The 27,100-nt window shown below is 36.4% G+C and overlaps 1 protein-coding gene across 1 annotated transcript in view; it reads left to right on the forward strand.

Annotated features, from left to right (window-relative positions):
- LOC131068210 (uncharacterized) overlaps positions 1-26,972 on the forward strand; it is a 62,415-nt gene extending 35,443 nt beyond the window's left edge. Inside the window, exons 8-11 of the mRNA XM_058003392.2 lie at positions 12,521-12,965; positions 13,173-13,298; positions 13,466-13,669; positions 25,678-26,972. Coding sequence (XP_057859375.2) covers positions 12,521-12,965; positions 13,173-13,298; positions 13,466-13,669; positions 25,678-26,151 — 1,249 coding nt within the window. The 3' untranslated portion in view covers positions 26,152-26,972. The remainder of the gene's footprint in view (positions 1-12,520; positions 12,966-13,172; positions 13,299-13,465; positions 13,670-25,677) is intronic.
- Positions 26,973-27,100: the final 128 nt, after the last annotated feature.

Below are 27,100 nucleotides of genomic sequence, written 5' to 3' on the forward strand. Positions count from 1 at the left end.
CTTTATCAATTGTTATTACATTGTCAGCAATAAATTTGGACAATGTGTCCAATTTGCCTAAAGAATCCTTAATATGATCTATGATACAATTTGGTGCAATCAATTTAAGAATAGGTACAGTGTTATCAATTGCCTTGTAGGCCAATGCATTGCAATCCATTATCTTTTTGATTGAATCCAAAAGTACCTCTGTAACATTGGTAAGTCTGAATTCACTTGCTGATGTGCCGGATGTCTCACCAATTGTCTTTATTACCTCTGTGCTTCCATCAGTTGTAACCATTTTACTTGTGTTTTCCGCCGATGGATTAGTTTGGTTTTGCATCTCAACTTGCAAGGGTTTCTCAAACTGTTTTGATGTCTCAGTGATTGTCGGTTTCTATGCCTCAGTGTGTACCTCTGCCTCAGTAGGTTTCTCAGTAAGTTCAACTGTCGGTATCTCAGTCTCCGATGGCCCTGTGCCAACATCTATTCCTTCGGTAGGTTTCCCAGTATCTAATGGTTTCTTTGTTTGGGTTGGTATCTCAACCTCATCAGTCTCTACTGGTTTCTCAGCCATGTTGCCACAGTCAACATTGTCTTCCTTAACCTCTGCACTGTCCTTGTCTACAACAATATTTACTTCCTGAGTATCCACATTCATGGTGAAGAGTATCTCAGATTCAGGATTTGTGTCATCATGTGTAATACCTTCAGTGTCAATAACCGGTGGATCATCTGTATGTATCGGTGCAGTATCCAAAGGTGGCGGTAGGTTGTCAGTAATCTTGATGTTTGGAATACCACCAACTTTTCCTTTGCCCTTGTCCTTATCCTTCTAATATACTTTAAATGTCTTCTTTGGTCAGTTCATTTCCTCTTGTTTTTCTTTCTCCACAAAAAATATATCCTAGTTATCAGCAGTCTCATCTGCAATCTCTTTTACTCTTCCCGCCATTAAACTTACTTGCCGGTGTCCATTGGCAAAAACAGATCGGTTAGCCTCAAAGATTAATTCATCAATTTCCTCTTTTGAATTTACAGGATGTACAGCTAGAAGTTTTTCAACTTTCAGTTTCTTATCTAATTCCATCACTGCAATCCTTTTTGCTTCTAATCTCCTATACAGTTCATTGGGTAAGTCATCCACAACTTCAATTAAAACCTTTTTATATATGTCCAGATGTAAAATAATACTGTTCTCAATGCTTTCCCTGTCAGAATCATTAAATGTGTTATACAGTTGGTGTACATTAGCCAAATTTCCATCTTCAGTTAATAAATCATTTAAAGGAGTAACAGGTTGTTGTTTCTTCTTTGGAGTTAGTTTCTTTGGTGGTCCCCTTATTGCCTGTTGTTTCTTCCTCGAAGTCCTTGTTTTCTTAGGTGAAGGAGAGGGTACCGGTGAAGGTTTTCTTTTCCTCCTTTCAACTCTTTTAAACTCAGCTGCCTTGTCACTGTCGGTTCCAGAAGATGTGCCAACTGGTGAAATGTGTGCCTCCGGTTGAAGTCCTTCAAGTTCACTAGCCGATATGCCACTAATGTTCATTACATTTTCTTTGATTTCCTTCACTTTCTTGGAAGTATCTATATTATATTTTTCTCTTTTCTTTCTTTGCTTCAATGTATTTACATCACTTTCAATAGTCTCAGCACTACCAAAGACTTGTTCTGATGCTTCTCTTGGTGCATCCAGTAAAGCTTTTGCATATGTCTCCAAAATGTTAAGATCTACCTCATATCCCATTTTAGTCACCCAAACAGTTCTAGGGAGTACAACTTCCATCCATGTCTCATCTCTCTTGATAACAAAATAGATCTCTTTGTCATATTTGTCCACTACACTCTGTGGTAGCCTTTCTCTAGTTTTCATTTTAGCTTGGAAAGTTTTGAAGTATTCAATTATTTCGTTGTCTCTAGCAGTTCCCATGCCGATAAAAGCTTCCTGTAATTGTTTTCCTACCGGTATATCATATCCAAAGTCTTTAGGTCTTGTACCGAGGATTTCCTTAGTTAAATACAACATCAAGCATACCAAAAGATTTCCAAAGCGGAATGTCCCTTTCTTATCTCCTTTAATCTTTTTCAAATTGTCAATGAGTTCATCTTTTAGCCATTCACACACATCTATCATTGCATTGTTGTTAACCATCTCATAAGCACTGTTTATACAAAGACTAGAATTTGAATTTAGCCTGTTAGCATGTGTGGTCTTGTATCCTAATACCATACTTACAAATCTCACATTGATGTCCTTGATATCATTCACTCTCAGTGATCTATTGTCAGATGTTGCTCCGATTAGGGTCATCACTTTGTTTTATCAGGTCTGTTGCCAGTTGAGGGTAAACCAGTTACTGCCCTAATTGCTTGCCGGGTTATTTTGCAGACAAAATCCAACCATAAGAATTCTCCATGTGCTCTACTCAAAATAATTCTTACTGCTTCCTCTGGAAATTGAGGAATGTTCAGTATCTCCACAAAACCTAGAGTTTCTACAATCTTGTGTTCGGGTTTAACAGCACCATTTTCATCACAAATTACCTTAGTAAACATTTTCATCAATTCTTCAGAACCTAGTTCTTCTATATTGCAATGTATATAAATCCTAGGGTCTTCTGCAAATGCTACACCTTTAGGAATTTTCGAAAATGCCCCTACAGAGTCATCTTGCTTGGCAATCTCGAGAATTATCTTAAATACGGGCCTAGGGCGTTTCACATTTTCCACAATAGTAGGGTTCCGAATAAACTCGGGAGCAGAAGAAGAAGCCATTGAAAAATACCTTTAGCTGCCTGAAAATATTCTGAATGCTTGAAGAAATCACTTCGCAGCTTCGCCTTGAATGCCTTCGCTCTGTTTTCGCGCTCTTTGCTAATTTGAATGCTTGGTGAGTTGAAAAAGAGGGAAATTAGCTGATTTATAATGACATTTCTCTCACCAACCGCATTAAATGCTCGCCGGTTAAGTGAAAACTTAACACATTTGTCGGTAAAGAAGAAATCTATCTTCTCACCATCGACCGAGGGTAATCTGCATGATTTTCAACTTACTGCAATACCCCCAAAGGGTTACTTCTCAGTTGGATGAAGAATCTCCTGCCGATGGAGGATTACTCTGTTCTACTGGTATAGAGATAGTTTCATCAACATTTTGATCTCTCTTCCTAATCCATTGTTTTGAAAATTCTTGCTTTACCTCATCTACCTTTTCTTTGCCTTTCAAACTGGATCCTTTATTGTTCGCCGGTGAAGTCTTGCTTCTACAAAATTTGGCAATATGTCCAATTTTGTTACAAGCATAACAAGTCACATTATTCATCTGAATAGCCTTTTCATATCCTACGCCGGTTTGTGTTCTGCATTGATTAGATAAGTGTCCATATCTTCCACAAACATAGCATTTCACATTCATTCTGCAATTTTCTGAATTATGACCAACTTTTTTGCATTTGGAACATTGACTGGTGGGTGCATTAATATTCTGATTGTTTCTAAATCTGTATTGATTTGCTCTATGACCATATTTGTTGCAATTGAAACATTTGCCTTTAAACTTATAAGCATTAGGTTGTCTTACCGGTTTGTTCTGGTCTAGATTGTTTGTAGTACCATAACATTCTCCAACTTCAAATCCAAGTCCATTAATATCTCCATTAGGTTTCTGACTTTTCAGCATGTCATCAAACTCCTCTGAACTTTTCTTGAATTTCTCTTTGTGTTGATTTGCAAAAGCCAACTCATTTTCCAGAATTTCCTTTTGTCTCATAAGCTCAGTTTTATCATGTTGCATGTGAATCAGATCTGTCTTTAACATATCATTTTCATGACTAAGTCTTAGATTTTCATTTCCAGCATCATTGAGTCTTCTAGTCAAGTCTTCTTCATTCTTCTTCCTGTCTTCAATGTCTTTACATAACCTCATAGTCATATCTTGCATTTCATTCTTCATATTACTGTTTTCTTGTTTCAACTTGTTTGTAAGTTCATTAAGAGTTTCTTTTTCCTCATCATCTTTCTTCATCTTCCCATGAAGTTCTTTTATTTTATTTTGTGCAATAGCAAGGTTCTCTTGAAGTCCTTTAATAAATTCCTGTGCAGTCCTTAGATCATCTTCAAGTTTGATATTCTTCAATTTCTCTGCATCATAATCTACAAAAGCTCCTTCCAATTGTTTTCTTAAGTTCTCCATCTGTACCGGTGTCAGGATCTTCCTCAAGCTGTTAGGCTTTTGAAAATAGAGGACCAAGCTTTGATACCAATTGTTAGAATCATTGACAGTCCCAAAGACACTGAGAGGGGGGGTGAATCAGTGTCTAACTGGTTAGCAGGATATTTAAACTTATTAACAACTTTGTAACCTAAAACAGTGTACCGGTAAATAAGAATTAATGCAGCAAATAAGAATAACAAAGACAACATAGAGAACACACCGTAACACAAGATATTTAACAAGGAAACTCGGTGTGGGAAAAACCTCGGTGGGATTTGTGACCCACAATATTCACTCACTGGCCAATGAATAAATATTACTTACAATGAGGGGCCTGCACATGTAGGAAGGCTAGCAGCCTAGAGCTCACTGCTCAACTACAAAACAAAAGTCTCATTGACTTACAAAATGGATTATCAAAATCCAATACAATGTATTGCTTCAGATCAGCATCAACTATGCCAGGTTCAGTACCGGTTTAAGCTCAGTCTATTACCAAAACCTTCGCTGTCAACTATATCACCTTATACAAAATATCATCTATTCTCTCTCTCTCATCTCTATCATATCCTCTCATCATCTAAAATGACCTATAAGATCTCATACATATATGAGTCTTTTACAATATGCCATGTCGGCTTTTACAAAAGATAATTACAATATAAAACAATAAACAAAAGTTAATTCCATGTCGGCTTGAGTGCTGGTATGCATTATTGCTGCTGCCGGTGAAGTGCCTGCCGGTGTATGTAGAAGTCTATTGCCGGTGCCGGTAACTGCCGGTGGGTTGACAGATGATTGTTAGTTGGTTGCCAGTTGGTTGCCATCAATGACAACATCAACTATTCTCATAAGAGTGTAGAATGCCAACACTTGGCTGGCTTGGGCTTTTGGTTTCTTTGGCAATTCTTTTCAATTGCATTCATCGTTCTCCTTGTTCTCTTAATCTAAGGGATTTTCTCACCGACCCTTTTGTCTCTTTGTGATTGCTTGGATTTTGTTACCTATCTTTGTTTGGTTGCATGGGCATTAATTCCCGATGGTACGTCTCTTACTGGTGTCACATTCTTCCTCTTACTGCTAGTTCCTTTCTTTGTATCGTTGCAATATTTGTTACCTTCACTACTCTTGATCTCTTTTTGCTCGAAGGTCTTGAAGGATGATGAAGTGACCTGCGATAAGCCTTGAAAACTTGTGCAGTAGACGATCAACTTCTTCGTTGTTAGTGAGATTATCTAAGATGGTGTATAGAGGGACCTCCTTGGCGAGAGCTTCCCTCCGAACGTATTACTATTCTCTTAATGAGATATCCAATAGATTTACTAGGTCTTGTGTGAGTTAATCTTCTTGTTCTTCATTGGCTTGTATTGTTTCGTGGACTCAAGGGAGATCGAGATTGCAGATGGATAGGCGCTTCCCTATCCAAATTTTCTTCAGCATATACGTATCATACTTCACACACACCTTACCCTCTTCTTCTGAATTATTATTTTTGCATTGTATATCACTCTCCACACACTTCTGAGAACTATTTTATTTTCTGAGTTATAATCTCAGAATTATTCTCTCTCTCTCACAACACTCAACAGTTACTATATATATATTCATCAAAAAGACGTGCCTCTTTATTGAAGAGTCTTTTCCATGTAAAGACAACGTGGCTTTTCCTTACTGCTTTTGATTAAAAACATTTGTTTTTATATTTTACAACTCGCACCTATTCATATCATTAATCGCTGCATTCTTTAATTATAATCATTTCTTTAATGACTTTTGTTTAATAACTCAGACTTTATTAATCATTGCTATTGCTGCCACTTTTCTCTTAATCGACCAAGCTTATATTGTTAAGTTGCTGTTATCAACATAATATCCTTTGCTCCTTTCTGAAATCGCAATATTATAATATCTGTTGGGGTTCATTAGGGTTTGTTGGTAGTTCCTCGCCTGTCTTTAGATTATAATATACTTCTCTTCCAATATAAAGTCGCTGCATTAATATAATAATATTAGATCTGCCATCTGTCTTTAATATACCAATTGCTGTTCCATTATCGTCTGCATATATTATCTCCGCATGAATCGGATGATCCAACCAAACACGTCATGCCGTATATCCAAGTCAATAAACTTTCCGCCACTTAATACACTGCATTTCAAACTTGTTATAGTCAATCCAAACTGTGTGACGTATTGTATCCATTAGTCGCTCTCAATTCATTCTTTATCATTCACATCGCTGTTTTATTTAACTTCAATTAATAATTGTATTAGCTGCGATAACATCTGGTTCACACGCATAATCGGAAAGCATTTTAATTTGGTGCTGTGCTGGTTGATATTAATCGTTGCTTTAGACATAATTATCTTTATATTGCAAGACTGATTTGTCTGTAGTTGCTTGTAACGTCAATCATTGCATTTAGATGAAGTCAGCAATCCTTGAAGGTGTCGGCTAATATCTTTCACGCTAAACACCTGAAATTGTATTTCCTCATATATCGTCACTGCAACAATCATATTTAGTCATCGTCTTCTTAATTCTTTCTTTGTGTTTCTTCATTAACCAAAAACATTGCCATACTCTACATTAACTCATCATTTCCTTCAATATTGGTCGCTGTTATTTTAGTGATCAAATCATACATTGTCGCTGGTCTTAGATATTCTGCTACTTAAATAATATTATCGCCCTTCTTAAACTAGTCGCTGTCTTTACTTCTTACTTACTGCATATTATAAACATTTTATTACATCTGTGTTTATAATATTTCTTCCTATTTTTGTAGATATGTTTGTCTTTTTATCATTGTTTAAAATCTAAGTTACCGGTTCTTCCCCTTTTGGCCTGGGTTCCGGTTTTGGTTCTTGCCCGGTCCTGGTTCTCCCCGGGTTCTCCTTGGGTTCCTCCCGGGTCCTTCCCAGGTGGCTGGGTTCCCTGTGGGTCCTGCGTCTCAGGACCCACAGGGAACCCGGCCACCTGGGAAGGACCCGGGTGGAACCCAGGTCGAACCCAAGAGGACCCGCGTGAACCCAGGCCAGTAGTTTCCCAAAAACGGGGCCCACGGGTCAAAAAAACAATAAAAAACAATTAAAAAAGACTTTTTAAAATAGTTTTTTAATAATAGAACTCTAATTCGCCCCTTTATGACTTTTTAAAAAAGACTTGAAACTTGAATATTATCTTTTTTGCAAATTATGAATATGATATTAGACTTTAGTTATTAGTTTACTAATTACATTTGCAATATATGAATATTTATTGGCATTGGCAATTAATAATTATGGATTTATGATTTATGATTTATGATTTATGATTTATGTATGGAAAGTCACATTGTATATTTTATTTTTGTATGGACTGTATATATTGACTATATATATAGTATATGGGTATATATATAATTAAAATATATATATATATATATATATATATATATACGGACGAACCCGTACCCGTACCCAAGATTTTTTTTTTTTTTTTTTTGCCGAATCCACGAATCCGTACCCGAATCCGAACCCAAACTGGTAACTTAGTTTAAAATCCTTGTTTTGATCAGTAATCTGCTTGCTACCATTTAATGGTATTAACATTACCTTCATTATTGGATTTGCTCTATTCATAATGCTGGTCGCTATCTTTATTTGTCTTTAATAAGTTGCGGTTATTGTATATAAACAAATGTATTCTGAGTCTTTATTTGCTGTATACATACAGATGTATATATGTATTCTGTGGCCATTTGTTGCTGTAATCATGTCTTGCTGTGTATGTACAGTATTATATATCAGAATATACAGTATATATTCTCAGTCACCGTGCTCTGTAGCCATTTACTGAGACAATATATATATATCAGTTTGTTGCTTAATGGTTCATTGTCTTTGTAAACAGATCGCTGCATTGATCACTGTATACACACATCTTGTATATGGAGTTCATGTTCAATACTGATCACTAATCTGATTATGGAGATGTCTTCTTCATATAAATCACAGCCATCCAATTCCTTAACCATCACCTTTGACATTGATGATAGTCTTCTTGCATCTTTGACATCAATGACAATATTTCCATCAGTTTTTGGGACATGTGAGGCATATACCTTCGCTATGGCTTTTCCAGCATCTCCAAGTATTGGGGCAGCTATAGCTAGGAAATATCAGTCGACGGAGCGAACAGGAGGGGATTGAGCCCTATCAACTGTCACCACCAGGGTTGGTAGATAGATGCATTTTTCATTATTAGTCGAGTGACCCTTTAGTAATGGGTTCAATGGGTTTTAGGGATTCAACTGCTACTCCCCCACCCCTATGGGAGAGGGACTTAAGAAGCATTGGAGATGTTTGGAAGTTTAGTTGTTAATACTTATATGATACACTCCTCCATCCTTTGCTCCTTCCGGTTGAGATTGAAGGAGATTGTTTGGTGATTAATTTGAGAGATGGAGTGGAATCTTTCAGACTTCTTAGGAGGGGAGGAGGGATCGAAATGGATAGATGTTTACGTATAGCGATGGATATGGGTATGGATTGAACCCATCCACATTTCCTATGTGATATGAATATGATGCTCAGAGAGATCATACTCCTACGAATGATTGCTCTCAGTTCAGCTCGTCGAGGTGGGTTGGAGGCCCCTACTATTCTAAGGGTTGCAAGTTGACCCAGACACAAGTTCTCGACTCCCGTTCCCTCTGATCCATCCGCCTCTGGGTTCCCAATTGAGGCACGTCCATGAGTTATATTATGCTAGAGTTTGAATCGACAACAACACCACATGTTTACTTGCGTATTCTACTTGATAGATTTATAGAGTAAACAAAAGTAATAGATTTATAGAACATAATATAATATAAATTAATTGCATACATATTCTAGTAAGATGTAGCTTTATTCTCATTCATCAAATATGCAATGTGTATAGGACATCATATGAGTGGTCCCCGATACATGTACAATATGAAATATCTAGGCAGTCTGATGTTGGTTGAGAACATCAACTGTCAATAACTGCCGATTAACCAACAACAGTTGCAAACAAAAACTTAATTGCATTCATTTTATTTTATTTTATTACTTGTTGACTACATGATGATACAGAGTGAGAAGAAGTAAGTCAAGAGGTGTTTCCAAATAATAGTGATTTTATGTGGACTTATGAAGACATAATCACTTAGAGGTTAAATTCATTTTAAATGTATCTGAGAAGAAACATATTAAATATTTACCCAAATTGGCATGGCATAGATGACCTGCTGTGAAATTTCTTGATAAATGGACAATGATAGAACTGAATGAAGGATAGAAGTAACATCATCTCCGTTAAGCGACCTGAAATGAAATTAATTGATAAATGGATAACAATGGAAGCAAATGAAAATGAAATGTAAGGCCATCCCCATAAGTGACCTGATATGACCTTTATGTAGTGATGGTTGATATAATAGAGAATATAAGATGGACAGGTGGTCCTCTTCTTTGAGGAATGGCCTTCATGAGGATTGATTTCCTCTTTCAAGTATGTATGGTGGGCCCATGGATACTTGATGATTAGGTGTTTGGAGGACACAGTCCATGCCATGGGTGTTTTTCTGTTGTCCTCTGATACCAGATTGGATTTCTTATTTCCAAAATTGTCAGCAAAAGGAATCTTTTTGATCAATTCAAATCAAATATCTGACCAGTGGCAGCTTGATGTCCTTTATGACATTTCTGTTCACTTGGATTTTGCTTAAGAGGAGAGCAACCAAATGAAGTTGATCTATTGCCTATGCCTGTGCTTAGTGCCTCCAAACACGATAGACAAGTGGCACAAGCATTATGACCTAACTGTGGCTCTTGCTTGTCCATCCTATTGACTAGTTTGCTGTTGCATTTAAATGGAACTCTTTTGGATAAGTTCTTGTCTTATTTCCCAAAATTTAAATTCAGAAGTATTTAATGTGCTTTCAAGTGCTGAAAGCTTCAATGTGCAAATTGATACAATAGAAGATCAAGATTCTTTGAATTGACAAGATGGGCAGTCTACATCTTAAATTAATTAATTTGTGCAGAAAAAATCAATTTACAATTCCTTATACATTATAGAAGAATGGGTAGTAGAGAGAAATAAGTGAACAATTACAGAAATGGCAAGGAGCTTAAAGGAAAACAAGAACCTTTAAAATAGGCCCTGGGGAAAAGCTATTTGTCAGTGGTGTATCTGCCAAACAAGTCATTTGAAGGTATTTTTGAACACCAGCCTAGAGTGTTGATGGGGCACAAGCTTTAATTATATGTTTTAGGTTACAGCATGCACACCATATTAGTTTAATTACAAGAGAAAAAGTACATTAACTTGATGAGAAGGGCAAAGACCATCTACTTGTCAAATAATGTGGCAAGTACATTGTTGGATGTTCAAAATAACAAGGTCATTGTTTGTTGAGACATGATATTTGATGGTGAGGTGCTGTCAGACGAGTTAGATTATGGCCTATAAAGAGCGATCAAGAAAGGAAAGACAATTGAAGTCTGTCCAAAAACTCTAGAGGAAGTGGTTGCATATATTCATAAACTGAAGCTGAAACATCTAACAAGGGGCGCAAACATAACAAATTTAATTTTTTTAATGAGTGTAGAATAGTTAGCGAATCTGACAATTTTGAAAAAATTAGAGAGATGTATCATGGCTAATTTTTCAGGAAAATACAAAACTTGCTATTAATACTTTTAGCAGAGTCTAAATACTGAATATGCCTTTTATTTAAGTACTTGACTAGATATTTTTGCAATGCTTTTTGTGTTTGAAAATCAAAATTTTGAATTTTTTTTATGAAAAGTCAGCTTAACAAAATATTTCCCATGAGATTTTCCTATTTGACAGCCTCAGGAATAAATACAAATGTGGTATTACAAGAAATTTGAAGATGCAAAACTAGATGAACTTCCTGCAGTAATGATATTGAAATAACAAGATCAAGGAAATCTTTATGTTAGGAGCAGGAATTATTTTCAGGTTCTATGCACTTGGATAAAAATTGTTATATAGTCATAGTACAAGCATCAAGGAATAATAGTAAATACAGCAGAGTTCAGTTGGAAGGTGCAAAAGAAAACACATGTTAAGGAGAAGATTAATGGTTAAATATGGACACCATGGGGTAGTGTCGGGGTTAATTTACTGTTACTGTGTATTACAAAGATTAGATTAGGTGTCGTGAATAATATTGTGAACATATTATTAGTGTTCAAACACTGTTTGTCTTTTAGGGATATACGATAAAGAGTCTTGTAATGTACCTAAGTCTGATTTTGTGATGTAAATGGGTAGTAGCAGACAACTTGTGGTAGTGGCACACACAACTCATGTCCAGATGGGATAGACCCAATGGACATCTTTTATAATCGGTCAAATTGATAACTGGCATTAGTTAACCTAATATTTAGTGGTGATGAGGGTTTACCCTATCCCTAGGATTCTTAGAAGATAGGATATAAAGAGAGGCATCTATCATTGTAAGAATCACAGAGGAACATTAGCAGGGATATTTAAAGTCATTCCATCCTCAAGGAATATCATAGTTTCTGCTTTTTTTTATTGTCATATGATTGTATCCTATCAAGTTGTATTTTGCCAATTCTGCTATTATTTTGCAATATTTCTGTATGCGGAACATTTGGATCTTAACATGTATTGCTCGTAAATGAAGTCATATAAGGAAATGAAAGGTAGAAGTTAGAGACCATATATATTCTTATTTAAATGTGAAAAGAGAGGCATCTATCATTGTACGAATCATAAAGGAACATTAGCAGGGATATTTGAAGTCATTCCATCCTCAAGGAATATCATAGTTTCTGCTTATTTTTTTTATTATCATATGATTATATCCTATCAAGTTGTATTTTGCTAATTCTGCTATTATTTTGCAATATTTCTGTGTGTGGAACATTTGGGTCTTAACAAGTACTGCTTGTAAATGAAGTCATATGAGGAAATGAAAGATAGAAGTTGAGAGACCATATATATTCTTATTTAAATATGAGAGTGTTGTGTAACTTATTCTCTAGCTAACGAAAGATTGCTGCAATTTTGTTCAATTCTGTCTTCTTTCTTACAATTGTTATACTAAATCCTCAAAAGTGTTGCAGAACTGTCTTCTATCATTGTGAACCTTTGGACTGTTAGATGACCCCACCATAAAAGTTGCAATTTTGATAAGTAATATTACTCGTTGGCATCATAGATTGAATTGTATCATCGTGCATATATCTTCTTAAGCTTAATTTTTGGTCAGTCTGATGATTATAAATTTGAATTATGGAAACCAATTTTAATGTTCAGGTATGAATCCCTTGTTGGTCCCCACCAAGGCAGTCAACAATACCATGATGCATGTAACCAAATGCATGAGCAGATTATGTTTAAATGTGATCAAGTTGCACGCATCAATGTGGGAAAGATTACATCCATACTAAACAGTGGAAAAGCTGCATACCAGGGAGCGTACACTGATGCCTTTTCTGCTGCCATTGAGAATTACACAAATGCGGAACAGAAAATTATAAATGGAGATAAAACATTTGTTGATAGTGAAAGTCACAGCAGGCCTCTTCCACCTACAAAACTAACCGATGCTCATTCAATCAGTTTGAAAGTTGCTCAGGAGGCATATGAAGAGACAGTGAAAGGAGGAGGACTAAGTTGGATTGGCTCTGGCAACGAGCTTTATGATTTCCATCAGTTCCAATGCTTGCAGTGGTCAAAACAGCGGTACAGTGAAAGTCAGGTATAAAGATTACACAGAATTTTGCAATTTGAGTTTCTTTACTCTTATTCTTGGTTCCCTTCGCTATTTCTCATTTTGATATTTAGTTGATGTCCTTATGAGTTAAATATCTTGAATTCCTTTGCACTTGCCCTAGCTTTTACTGCTTTGCAGTTATGTATACTGTTTGCAGAAATTAGAAAGACAATCACAGCTTATTTGATGTAGGTCCGAAACAATGCTGAGATAACAACATTTTGTGAGAAGTTGGTGTCTGCAATTTCCCTTTGCTACAGGGATTTAGTATCCAAGATCACCCCATTTCCAGATAATGATGAAATCATTTCGGAGAAGGTAAGAACAAGTTTTCCCATGTTGCTTTCCTTTCAATGTTGTTCATGTTAGCAGTAGAACAAATAGGGAATCTTTCTTTTAAGAGGATTGGTGCGCATTTGATAGGCACTAATCCTCAATTTGAGAATACAAAAGTTCTAATATCTGAATTATGTTTACTTTTGAAGGCAAATCTTATCTCAAAGCAGTTGATGGAGGCATATAGAACCATGACAAAGGAATATACACTGTCAGGAGTGGAGGAGAGACAAAAAGAGTTGGTGCAGAAAATTGAAGATGCACATGCACATTTAATAAGAAAGAATACTGCTCTGATGACAGCATACTGCTACGACCCACTCATGGATGCATACCAAGAACTTCACATGGAAGTAAGTTGGACCATTCTGCTATGCCGCTCAAGTTTATCCTAAGTAGAGTATTTATAGTACTTAACATTTCTGCTATCTCTTTACTTAGAAAACAAAATTGGATTCTTTTACCTTGATAAAAGGTGCCATGAATTTTCTTAAACTTTGTCACATCAGAGTCTTTGATGAGAACGTATGTTTCTTATTCTAACCAGAGAGCAAAGTGAAAGAATTGGGATCTTAAAAGAATGGAGTTGGTCTATTTGATAAAAAGAACTTAATTGAAATATTGAGTTGTCAGAAGAAAGGGAACATCTCCATTATATTCAATTTTCAGATAGCAAAATGTGCAGCCAAAACATATTTTTATTGTTTACATTTATGCCTGAGCCCACTATAGAAGTCCAGAGCACATCAATTGTAGAGAAAATGCTCACATATTGAGAATTGCAAACACAATGAAATTATGTCATGCAAGGATGATTTACAAAGTACATGCATGGGCATATATAGACTACTTTCTCTCCAACTCGTGTAACCATCCAACCACCCATTCACTAATTAACACGTTACATAGATTAATGTCAGGCCACCACCTTAATAACATTTTTCACTGTCCTTAGGATAAGTTCAGATGTATACATTCAGAAAATCATCTTATTAATAAGACTTCGTGATTTTCTTCTAAGGCTGGAGGTCGACAGATAAGGGGTTAAGCATTCACAAGATTCTTTCCTTGATTGACCTTCTTCAGTCTCAACAAATCAGTGAACACAGCAATTTCCAGAGGCTGATATATACACAGTGATCTCTTTACAAAGGCACATATAATTATTGTTGAGGAGCGATTCTAATTAAGGCAGCAATCTCATTGTCAATTAAGGCAGCGATCTTATTATCAATTAAAGCAGTGATCTCAGTAGTTTATCAACAATGAATTGTTAAGGGGCAAAGGACAGTATGAGGAGACGCCACTCTTGAGTAGGCTGTGACTGTAGGAAGGGACATAACCCTCCACAACCAAATGAAGACTATAAAAAGGCAGAAACCCATTAAGTGAAAAGCATGGAAGAAAAGCAGAAGTTCATATACATAAATCTGCATTCATCAAGGATATCGATCAGGATCAGAAATCATTGTATTTAATCTGCACTCATCAAAGGGGATCAGTTTTGATGTAGGCTTCAGAATTCCAAAAGTACAGCAGTCTTGTGTCTTAATCATTTTGTGGTATGCAATACAATGATGATATTTAACATATAAACTTTCAATATTTTATTATAGTTATAATGATAGTAGTTACTCTATAATTATTTATTTATTCAATTGAGTCTCCCATAAGCCATCATGTAAGGATTAAGTAGAACATGTGGTAAAACCGTAAAACAATAAAATCTGTGTCAAGTTGACAAAATAACATTGTGGGAGAGAAATAGTGAAATTGATTGGGACAGCATAGTATTGGAATGAGAAGAGTGTGTTGAGCTTGTAGACCAAATTTGAGCTGATTTTGACATTGCGATGCAACTGCAAGGGGGTATGCCGGATGCCCAAGACTCCAGTGAAGTTGTGTCATGTCTCTAGGATTGGGGGGGATTTGTACCTCAAAATGGCCTGAAAACTTGTAGAGAGTTGGTTCTCTGTCTTCCAAGCACTTCTCTGAATTGACAATAAAATTATAAATGTGGTTCTTCATAGATTCTTCACAAAAGGACTTGCAAGTACAAAAATGCAACAGATAACACGTGGAAAACAAAGGATTAAAGAGAGTTGCCTCAGACAGCCCCCTTATGAGTTTTTAAACTTGGATCGTTTTGAAAAATGATGATGATAAAATATTGAAATACTTGTCTATGCTAAGAAACCATGCTAATTCTAAGCATAAAAGATGAGATACTATGTGGCTTTTGATAACTAGGATGCAAGAAATGTGAACTAGGTGACACTTGGGAGATGAAAAAAAGTTAATCAAATAAAAACCAAAACTTGCAAAAGTGTAATGGATGGATAGGTGACTGAGATAAGGAGATGGCAAAACTGATTTGAAGTACAAATGATCAAATATGCAAAATTTATTAAAGAAATACAAACACTGTATTTTTTAAAGATTACATTAGTGAAGGGTGAAAAAAAAAGGAAAACAAATGATGACCCACCCACAAACATAAAACTGATGTAGACCTAAAAATGGCCGATATGGGAACTGATATGATGGAATATGCAACAATTTTTTTTTGCATTTTGATAAATATTAAAATGCAAGCTAGAATGCAAACTAGGAGGTCCTTGTACTTTCATGGAGCTAGGGTGAGCTATGAGAATAAAGAGTGCAAACTAATGGAAATCTGTGAACACAAATATGGGACTGGTGTATGGATCTGAATAGTATGACACAACTTTATTTATTTATTTTGATGAAAATTCAAAGCTGGGAGGTTCTAGAGTTACAATGAGCCTAAGGGAGAATGAGAGAAGGAAAAAATACACAAAATGACCATGGGGATGGAAAAGAATGAGGATGGATGGAGGATGGCTTAGGAGGTAGACTCTACAGATCGTAGCAATAAAAATCGATTGGGGAAAAAATCAGCAAGTCATAAGTATAAAATCGAAAAAAAATGGATTTAAGAGAAAAAAGGTATATTATTATAATTTATTATTATTATATTATAATAATAATAATATAATTATAATACAATAATGGTATAATTTAATAATTATAATATATTATTATAATAGTATCTTGATGGCGAAGGAGGAAGGGAAGCGGTTTGCAACTACCATCGAATCGACAAACCCCAATAATGGTAGAAGTGTAGAAATTGAGGTGGAGATTGATATGTTGGACATGGTGGATGAAGATATATGCACTTTCATGCGAACTGCATTGTATGGCCAGGTTTTGGGGAAACCAAAACTTTGATTTGAAATCCGAGGGTGGATAAGAGAGAATTGGTGCAAGGCTAAAGAAGTATACTTTATGCCTAATCATTTTTTTATAGTTGAGTTTGTATCAGAGGAAGCAAGAAATGAAATCATGAATTCCTTATGGAAATTTGGGGAGGCATTTGTTTATGTTTTGAAATGGTTGCCGAACTTTGACCTGAAGAAGATGGTGCTTGCAGAAAGTCCAACATGGACTCGGTTATATAATATATTACTTACCTTTTGAATTTTGGAGCGAAGAGAGCCTACAAAAGATTGGGAACAATTTGGATCAGATTCTAAATTTTGATATGGGTGAGGATGACACAATACACTATGTCAGGATTCAAATCATTTCGGTTGTCAAGATCCCAAATGCCATTAAGTTGAGAACTAAGGGGGGAATTTAGACTCGGAAGATTGAGATTGAGGCAAAACGGTTTTTTTTGTCTCAGATGTCGTAGGAGAAATCATTTTGAAGAAGACTGTAGAATAAGGAGGACGAGGAAGGGGGGACCTCTGGTAATACTAAAGACACAGAGATAGAAGAGGCTATCCCTCTCCTTGAATACCACCCTCTAAGTGAGTAGAAAGGTAAATCACCAATTAGAGTGTATCCTAAGCACTCAAGAAGGTGGTGAAATGACTATATTTGCACAAGCAGAGAGTGAGGGAGAGATGGATATTACAGAACCAAGGACGATTAGTCAAACTCTGGCTAAGCCTATGGAGCAAACTAAGCTTAGAGTTGGAAGGAAGTCTAACAATAAGAAGAGGGCGGAGGAAGGATTGTTGCCTGACCAATCTTCAATCAAAACTTATTTATTGAGATCCAGGGGAGGCAATACTTCCCTTGAAGGGAGATGAAGGTTCAAACGTGGAATGTTAGGGGATTAAACTCCCCTAACAAGAGGTGTATGATCAAGTGCCATATAAATAGTCAATTGATCGACATTGCTCTTTTGCAAGAGACTAAATTGTCCAAAGAAAATGCGGATCTCTTTTTCAAATACTATATTGGTTGGAGAGGTTTTTCTTAAGAAGCGGATGGTGCATCTGGGGGATTATGCATTCTATGGAAAGAAAGTAAGGTGGAAGTCTCTATTCTATAATCAAATAAAAACTGGATTAAGAGTGAAATTAGAAGTCGGTTATCCGATCTTTGTTTCAACCTATACAATGTGTATGGACCTATCAAATTTGATGAAAAAAAAGCATCGTGGGAAGAGTTAAAATTAGATTTTCAAAATGTGCAGGGAATGTTTTTGGTTGCAGGCGATTTCAATGCCATTTTACATCCGGATGACAAGAAGGGAGGACTGGGAAGATTAGCTCAAACACAAGTAGATTTTGCAGAATTTGTAAATTTGACAGGTCTAGTTGACATTGTACCCAGCAATGGAAAGGACACATGAACGAATAGAAGAGCAGGATTCTCTAACATTGCAGAAAGACTTGACCGTTTTTTATGTGTGGCGGTTGGTTGGAATTGTCTTTTATACCAAGTGCTACATCAAACCCATCCCTATATCTGATTATTATCCGGTGGAAATCACATTAGAAGGAAATGTGCGGACTGTTAACCAATTCAAGTTCGAAAAGATGTGGTTCCAGTGGCCAAATATGGAAGATATTCTAGCAGGGTGGTGGGAGGAATGCAAACAGGAGGAGGGTACAAAGATGTTCACCTTTTGCAAGACGTTGAAATTTCTTAAGGAAAAACTTAATAAATGGAATGTGGAAGTCTTCAAGAACTTTTTTGTGGAGAAGAACAGATTAGAAGAGGAACTTGAAGCATTAAGTGAACATGTAATTGCGAATGGCATGTCACAAGAGGATTTTCATAAGGAGAAATCATTGCTTATGGAATACGAGGAAGTTCTTGCAAGAGAGGAGTTCCATTGGAAGGCAAAATCTAGAAAGACGTGGCTGAAGGAAGGGGATCAGAATACAAGATTCTTTCATAACTCCACAAAAATGAAAAAGGTCTTGGAATAGAATAAATCAAATTACTAAGGGCAAGTAGTACATGAGGAGGCAGATATCCAGAAGGAAGGTGTCAAATTTTTCAAGAGGCTGCTAGGAGGGGAAGGGTTGATGGACTGGATTTATAATGATTTCTTAAAGATCCCTAGCCTCATCACAGACGAGGATAATCAAATGTTGGGGGCATCTACTACAATGGAAGAAGTAAAGGTGGCCACATTTCAGTTAAATCCAGACAAAAGCTTCTGGTCCGAACGGATCTACCTCTCTTGTTTTTCAGAAATGGTGGAATTTTATGGGCAAAGATGGGTGGGAGGTTGTGGAGGAATCTAGAAAGAAAAGACTGATTTTCAAAGAGGTGAATAATACCAACATTGTTCTAATTCCCAAAAAACAAGAGGTACATAATTTTTTTGACTTTCGTCCTATTTCTTTATGTAATGCCATCTATAAGATTGTTTCCAAAGTAATTTGCAAATAGGTTAAAGAAAGTCCTTCCTAAGATTATTTCTACAAAACAAAGCGGGTTTGTTCCAAACAAAAATATTTGTTGATGGTACCATTGTAGCACATGAGCTTATGCACTCCATTAAAAGTAATAACTCAAGGAGCATGATCCTTAAGATTGACATTAAAAAAGCCTATTATCATGTCCAATGGAGGTTTCTTATGCTGGTTTTGAAGGAATTCAGCTTTGGTATGAATTGGTTGAAGTGGGTTTATGGTTGCATTTCAAAACCATGATATTCAATCATCATCAATGGGTCCCCATGTGGTTTCTTTGAAGGAGGCCGGGTTTGCGACAAGGTTATCCTTTATCACCTTTTCTATTTGTTATAATGGCTGATGCTCTGAGCAGACAAATATCCATGTTAAGGAGAAGTTAGTGGTGGCAAGGAGTCCAGGCGGTGCAATCTTTACCCTCATTTACACATCAATTGTTCGCGGCTGATACAATATTATATGGGAAAGCATCCTATGAGGAAGCGGTGGTGATAAGAAATGTTTTGGCCAGATATTGTGAAGTGTCAGGTCAAGAAATAAACAAAGAGAAATCCATAATTTATTTCAATAATACTGGTCTGACGGCGCAGAGAAGAATCATTTCTATATTAGAATTCGGAGTGGATTCTCTTCCAACTACATATTTGGGAGTGCCTCTTTTTACGGGGGCGGTTAAGAACAATCTATGGAAAGATACGATTGTTAAGTGTGGAAAGAAAATGGAAGCCTGGAAGGGAAGGTGGCAGGCATATTGACAATGGTAAAGTCAGTGCTAAGTGCTATACCAATTTATATGATGTCTGTTTTGGAAATGGGGAGCAAAACAAAACTTGAATTTACAAAAAAGATGAGGGATTTTCTATGGGATGGGGCCAATGATAGACATAGAATCCCATTGCTCACATGGGACATCGTTAGAACACCCAAATGGGTAGGGGGAGCAGGGGTGAAAGATTTGGAGATCTAGAATAAGGCTTTGATTGCAAAACTTGTATGGCCTGTGTTTAAGGACTCAAAAGCGATGTGGAGTATGTTACTACATCACAAATACCTGGACTCAGAATAAGCGGAGATAATTTTTACCATTACAAACCCCCCCCACGGTTCTGCCATTTGGAATTTCATGATGACAAATAGGGAGATTATTATAGAACACTTGTCTTGGAGAATCAATGATGGAAGAAAGGCAGATTTTTGGTTAGATTTGTAGAATGAGTATGATGCTATCATAAATATTACCGGGATGGCAGTTGTTAGAGATATTTGGTTCCAATTATGGGATCAAAGGTTAGGGATTATCTTATGGTGTATAGGGAAGACAGATTGATTACATCTGAGTGGAAAATTTTTAATATTATTAATCCTGTGGAAAGGGGGGTGCTTAGCGTTGAGCTTAGTAAAAGGTGGGTTTTGATTAATGAAGGGGAGGATGAGATATTTTGGTGTGCAGCCAAATCTGGCAACTATTATCCCAAGGTGGGCTACGAGGTGATGAAGGCAGATCAAAATCAATGTGAATGGAAGACTGATCTATGTTGGCATCTGTGTATACTTCCCAAAGCAGGGGCCTTTTCATGGTTGGTGGTTAGAAATAGAGCGCTCACAGGAGACACACTGATGAAAATGGGAATGGCAGGACCATTTAGATGTGTTGTGTCAAAAACAAGATGAGACAACGGACCATCTTTTTGTGCAGTGTGATATAGCACAAGAATGTTGGATGCGCTATAGGAAGAAATTGGGTCTAGTTGGACCATTGCAAAACAAGTTGAAGGACATATTTGTGTCATGACCTATTTTGTCCAAAGGATCCGAATGGGAAGGTTTATGGATTGCATGTTTGATTATCTTGGTTTGGATGCTATGGAAGGACAAGAATAATCGTATTTTTAATGACAAGTGCTCTAATTTGAAAGGCATTATACAAAAATTTGAGATTACTGTATGTGAATATTTAAATGTGTATGTAGCTTCAAAAGCAAATAGAGTCTATTCGGCATGGGATGATTGTATGACTAAGGAATAGTCACATTTGATAGTACCAAAGATTGATCAGCAAGGCAGAGAGGCATCTAGGATCGAGGCGAGGTGGAGGTTACCCCCTTTGGGACACCCTAAACTAAACTTCGATGGCGCATCGAGGGGAAATCCGGGTCCTTCGGGGGCCGGATTCATTGTTTGTAATGAAAGAAGAGAGATGGTGTGGGGGGGATTGGTCAAATTACCGATTGGAACAAATAATGAAGCGGAATTTGCTGCTCTTATGCCTGGTCTCCTATTATGCCAGGTGGAAAGGTTAACAAATTTGGACATTGAAAGAGATTCTATGAATGTAGTCAGAGCTATATCTACAAGGGCATCACCAAGCTGGAAAATGCAAATGCGGACAGAGAAAATTAGAGATATTTTATCTGGTTTCGAGTACAATATAAGTCATATCTTTAGAGAAGCAAATATGGAGGCAGATTTGATATCCAAATTGGCAGTCGATCAGAGGGATGACATTGTCTATCAAAGAATCCCAAGGTATGGGAAGGATTAAGAGTATATCTCGAGAGGCTTTTGTAAGGGGTCAACAGTGAGGGCAGGATCAAAATCGAATGATTCATATCCAAACTTCAGAGATTGTGTAGGATGAGGCAAGATTTGATCAGAGATTTTATTCCATTTGGGATTTTATTTCTGATTTCTTGGTTGGTGGGGATTGATTGGCGAGGATGCTCGGGTTCTTTAAATAGAAGCAGGATGATTGAGCATGACAGACACAGAAATGGCAAATCAGTATATTGAGATTAGTGGGTGTGAATGCAATTGTGAACAGAACATGATTGAGGACCAGCTTAAGGAAACTATTGTGTATTAGGGAGACGTGGCAAAAAAGGCTTCAAAGGATATCATTGGTACAGGAAATATGGAAGGCGAGCACAAGCATAACAGAGATCTCTTGGAGAAGTTTGTCTACAATATTGTGAGGTCTACAATGAACTTCGATGCCACGGAGAAAGTGATTCGAAGATTGGTGGCTCCAGCTTTGGTGGAACATGCAATAAAGGCTTTGTACTCTTTGAATCCAACAACACATGAAGGTCTAGTTGCAGATGCTTTCGATGTGAAGGAGGTGCTTAAAAATGGAGACATGGTGGACACTATCAAGGTCATGAGGGAGGGTATTATGTCAAATAATATGGAGACTTTTGAGTATATGATGTCTATAAATGGGTAATAAATACATACATATATATAGACACGCGTGTGTATGTATATATCAGTTTTTTGGTTATTAATCAGTAGGATTAAATTGCATAAACTTGGACTTTAATCAGAAAAAAATTGGCAGGGGCAACTTGATCAAAGAAATAAATTATATTGAGAGTTTTTTTTTTATCAAAACACAGATATGTAGTTCAAGCAGCAATTGATTGCAATTTAGTCATTATTTTAACTACTATGCTCATAACAATCACATAAGAAAAGTACTTTAAATGTTTTTTTCTAATCATGACTATGGTCATAATCATTTAGTCAAGCATATCAAAGGTACTAACCCTATAGATTATATATAAATAATTAAACATGATAGGTTATAAACTTCTATTGATTGAGTTCTCATCCAAACATCATACATCATGATTCAATATGCAAATTGTTAAGCTACTAAAGCTATTAAAAATTCATGATAATGCATGTGTAGACGCCTTATCCCTCTATATACTCCTAGCAAGCTAGAAAACATTATCTTTGGAGTATTTCCTTGTAACATTAGAGTTAATTGTCAAGAATTGTACTCATACTTTTCAATCTTATTGTTGAGTGATAAGGCCACATACATGAAGAGAATCATATATTCATTTATAAAATTGTCAAATTGTAAAGTTTTGTGACAAAAAAATGAAAGGTTTCAAAAATATTCCATGTGGTTGATTGTGTAGTGTGAGTCACATTACATGTTCATTACATTTTTTAGTGAATGGATGTGTTGATGTGGTTTTTATGCACTTCATACACAATAAAATGCCAAGTATCTTATCCTCTCTTGAACAAAATCTTCTCAAATAATGAACTAAGTGATCACTCGAGGTGACTCCAAGGTTCCAAATGTCAGGTCTTGACGTGTGGATAAGCTCAATGGTTGATGTGATTTTGCTGGAATCACATGGGGGACTTATGTTTGTACTTTAACTCTTGCTTGAATGCGGCTGGAATGCAGAAATTTACTTGACTTGAAGAAAAGATAAAAAGGATGAGGGTTTATAATCTCTTCTTAAGATCAATGATAGCACTGGATCATGCTTGGATGGACACATTCCTCAAACTGAGCTTTGCTTCGCCATGTTGCCAACAATTAGACAAAACCGATGCAATCTTCCAAGGTAAATGAAAGGTTTTCATATCATGAACATTCATCCAAATACCCAATACACTAGCGCAACTTGAATAAACATATCCACAATTGAACTTAGCACATCTTGATGTTCAGGCTAACTGTTCACTGTAATTCAAAATCATCCAACTACAAATAATATGAACCAAGGAATCATCAACATCCATACATTACTCCATCACAATCAATGAACTTCATCTAACATGAGGATATAACAAGAAACCATGCAATATGTAGAAGAAACACCACTATCCAACATGAATTCAATGAAAAGGATGTTTGTTTACAAGCTTGGCAACAATTTCTGCCTTCTCCTCCTACTCTACTTCTAACCACTAACTGCTTGCTATCTAATAATCTATTGATCCACTATTAACCTTTACAATGAGAGATTGGAGCCTTATATAGTGCTCTCAATACAATTGAATGGCCAGGATCAAATCCACATCAATGGCCAAGATTGAAAGATAGAAACCCTAATCAGGGTTTGTTACACCCATCACATAACATTTAATGCTTGACCAATGATTTAATACATAGGTGAAAAACTCGGACTTGCAAAAATTCAGGGAAAATTTCACTAGACAATTTTATCAAACGTTTTAAAATACATAAGTTTTTAAAAATATTCCTCAACAACACATATTACTAAATTTGTAGAGAATATTATTGATTTCCATCATATATAAATCAAAATTAGTGTCTAATACATATCCACGAGTTTAATACATAGGCCAAAAACCAACTTCAACCTCTAAATGAGTTACAATGCCTACTTCCACTAACCATGTCATATGTAGAAGTTGCCTCATCTAAAGAGATTTTTGGTGAGTTGTACAATAGTAATGTCTAAGTTAGCACACTAACAGAAATCTCAATCCTTGTCACTCCCATATTGTAATCAAGTTTCTTATCTAATAAGAGATCCCAATAACTAACGGGAATTCAGGAGTAGAGATCCCAATGGGGTTGAGAGGCAGTGCCCCTCATGGGCTTTGGGGGCAATGCAACCAGCGAGGTCAAGGGGTAGTGCCCCTTGTGAGGATTTTGGGGCAATGCCCCTATAGGATCAAGGGGCAGCATCCCTTGTGGGGGTTTGGAGGCATCTGTCATTGCCAATCATGGTGTCGCCACATGCTGTCAATCACCAGGTGTGGAAATGAAGTAAACATTGTAATATATATATATATATATATATATATATATCAGAAATTCTAGGACAAATCATAGAATGCAATAGCAGTGCTAGGAACGGGTCCAACATTTCAAGCAGCAATTTCTTCCATGAATGAATTTGTGGCAGAAGTTCACCAATTTGTGGCAAAAATAAGTGTATCTGTTATGTCTTGGACAGGGAAGTCTAGTAAATAGCAGTAATCTCCGGTGATTTCAGCTCTTATATAAGTTTCTTTCACACCACTATTGCATGATTATTCTTGTTTTTTTATAAAATTCTGTATGTTGGAACTATCAGAATCTAGGAAAGCATATGCAAATGTTTGCGTTTATGTAACTCTTGGAATTAATGTAAAATCAGGAATGCCTGTCAAAGTATGCAACTCCATGTGCAATTTCCCAGTTTTCTTTTTATGCACAGATGTTTTTTTGGACATTTCTATTTCTTCGTATAATTAGTCTTCACAGTCAGTTTTTGTCTTTCTCCTCTTGTATGTGGCTGCCAACACGGAGCATTTATGTTTCCATATTCTGTTGCTCCTTTAACATGTCACGTTACTCAACTTTTTTTGTGACTCATGGCTTACACTCATAAGTCTGCTATTACTGTATGAACTCTATTATTTTTTCCATTTCATTCCTTCCATTTTTGTTCTCTTGGTTCTTTTAAACCATCTTTAGGTTTTCTGCTGTCTACTCATTTATCATATTGATTGGCAATGTACAGAAATGTATATTTTTGGTCTGCTAGACTGTAATATACATCATAACATGTGGATAAGTAAGCAGAGTCTATTAGCCTTATAGGCCATTAGGTTCTTGAGGTGTTTTCAGTTTTGTCCTGATGGAGTACAGAATGCACAATGCTAGAAGAAATAGAGAATATTGTTAATCCAAGCTTGAATTTTGATTTGCCATTCTTTGCTTCAGTTTGATATCGGTCCTAACTTCTACTTTAAAATGAGATCTTAAATATTAAAAGTTGCATCTTCAGATGCTAGGCATGCATAACATCATACAATATTGCACTAAAGCTTGTCTTATCTTGATCTTACAGGATTGCGAGAGGACTTTCCACAATTTATTTGTTTCCTGGTCTATCTGGTCCCTCAAGTGTCTATGGCCCGGTCCACTCTATACATTTGGATTCAAATATGTGGCATACACTGCAGCTCGGAAACATTTGGACAAAGCTCAGGCCTCAGCAAGACAGGAATCTAATCTACCTTCTGCCAACCATGAAATTGCAAAAGGAGTCATTTTAAGTCCTGCAACCCAGAAAAAAGTTATACAAGCTTGGATTGAGCATGACCTGGACCGGCATGCAAATGTGGTGCTTGTAAATTTTAGCTGTATTGTCTCTTTCATCATTGTTATTTTTACAAGCGGACTGTATATTAGGAAGAAAACGCTATCAACATCGAGTCAGAATGCTGGAAGCTGGTCTCCAGGTGGAACCAATTTTGACTGGAGGCAAAGAGATTATCGTGGTTATGCAGGGTCATCAAGACTGCACAAACGTGAATACTGATAAACACTTATCTATGGAGTTCTATTCACATCTTATTCTGGTTTCCGTGATGCAAACTGCGGACTACACATTCCGGTGAAAGATCTGCCACATCATCCTTGCACTTATTTTTTGTTATCAACAAACAACATACCAAATTTCCGCCAACAACAGGCAGTTTCAATTATTCAGGCGATTTCTTTCACAGTGAAGGCCTTTGCCTGTGTTAACATGGACTCAAATTCGTTTGAGTTTTTTTCTCAGATTCGTCATGCAACCCAGACTGGAATAATTCCTTTCGAATCTATCTGCACAAATGGGTAAAAATTGTAATACGTACTGGATTCTACTTGGCATTTGTAAACTGCCACAGAAATCAAAGATGATGTTTTTGGTTGTTGAACTGCTCTAGCTCACAAGCCAGAGATCATTAGCCCCCACATCATCTTACAGGTGGCAGATTTTCATTTCAAAGGCAGCAATCTGTGTCATTAAGGCTGTGTGCAATATACTAATTGCACTTGTATCTGCAAAAGGAAATTAACATTCTGTACCTGAAATAACACATATTTGAGCATTTCCATTAACTGCTACATCATGGAAATATGGGCATAAGAGAGGATTTTACATGCCGATATTTCTGCTTGCCATTGCCTTTGATATAGCCTTTATGATCAATCCCTTCCATTTGTTATAGAAAAACGCTTTTCCTCTTTTTAATTCGAAAGAGGGATGCTTGTTTAAGTTTCAAAACTTATAATTGAGATTTATGTCATTATGCAAAATAATATCTAAGACAGTAAATTCGTAAGCAATAATTTATTAAAATAAAAATTTGGATATTTGCTTTTCTTTGGAATTAAAGCATCTCAGAGTATTTCGGTTGGCAGAGCTTAGGTGTCCTGCCCCTAAAATGATTTTATATTCATTAATTCTATTTACCAATCAAGAATGCCAGGTACATGTCCTA

Source organism: Cryptomeria japonica, chromosome 1, assembly GCF_030272615.1.
Source record: "Cryptomeria japonica chromosome 1, Sugi_1.0, whole genome shotgun sequence".
In the NCBI taxonomy this organism is placed as follows: Eukaryota; Viridiplantae; Streptophyta; class Pinopsida; order Cupressales; family Cupressaceae; genus Cryptomeria; species Cryptomeria japonica.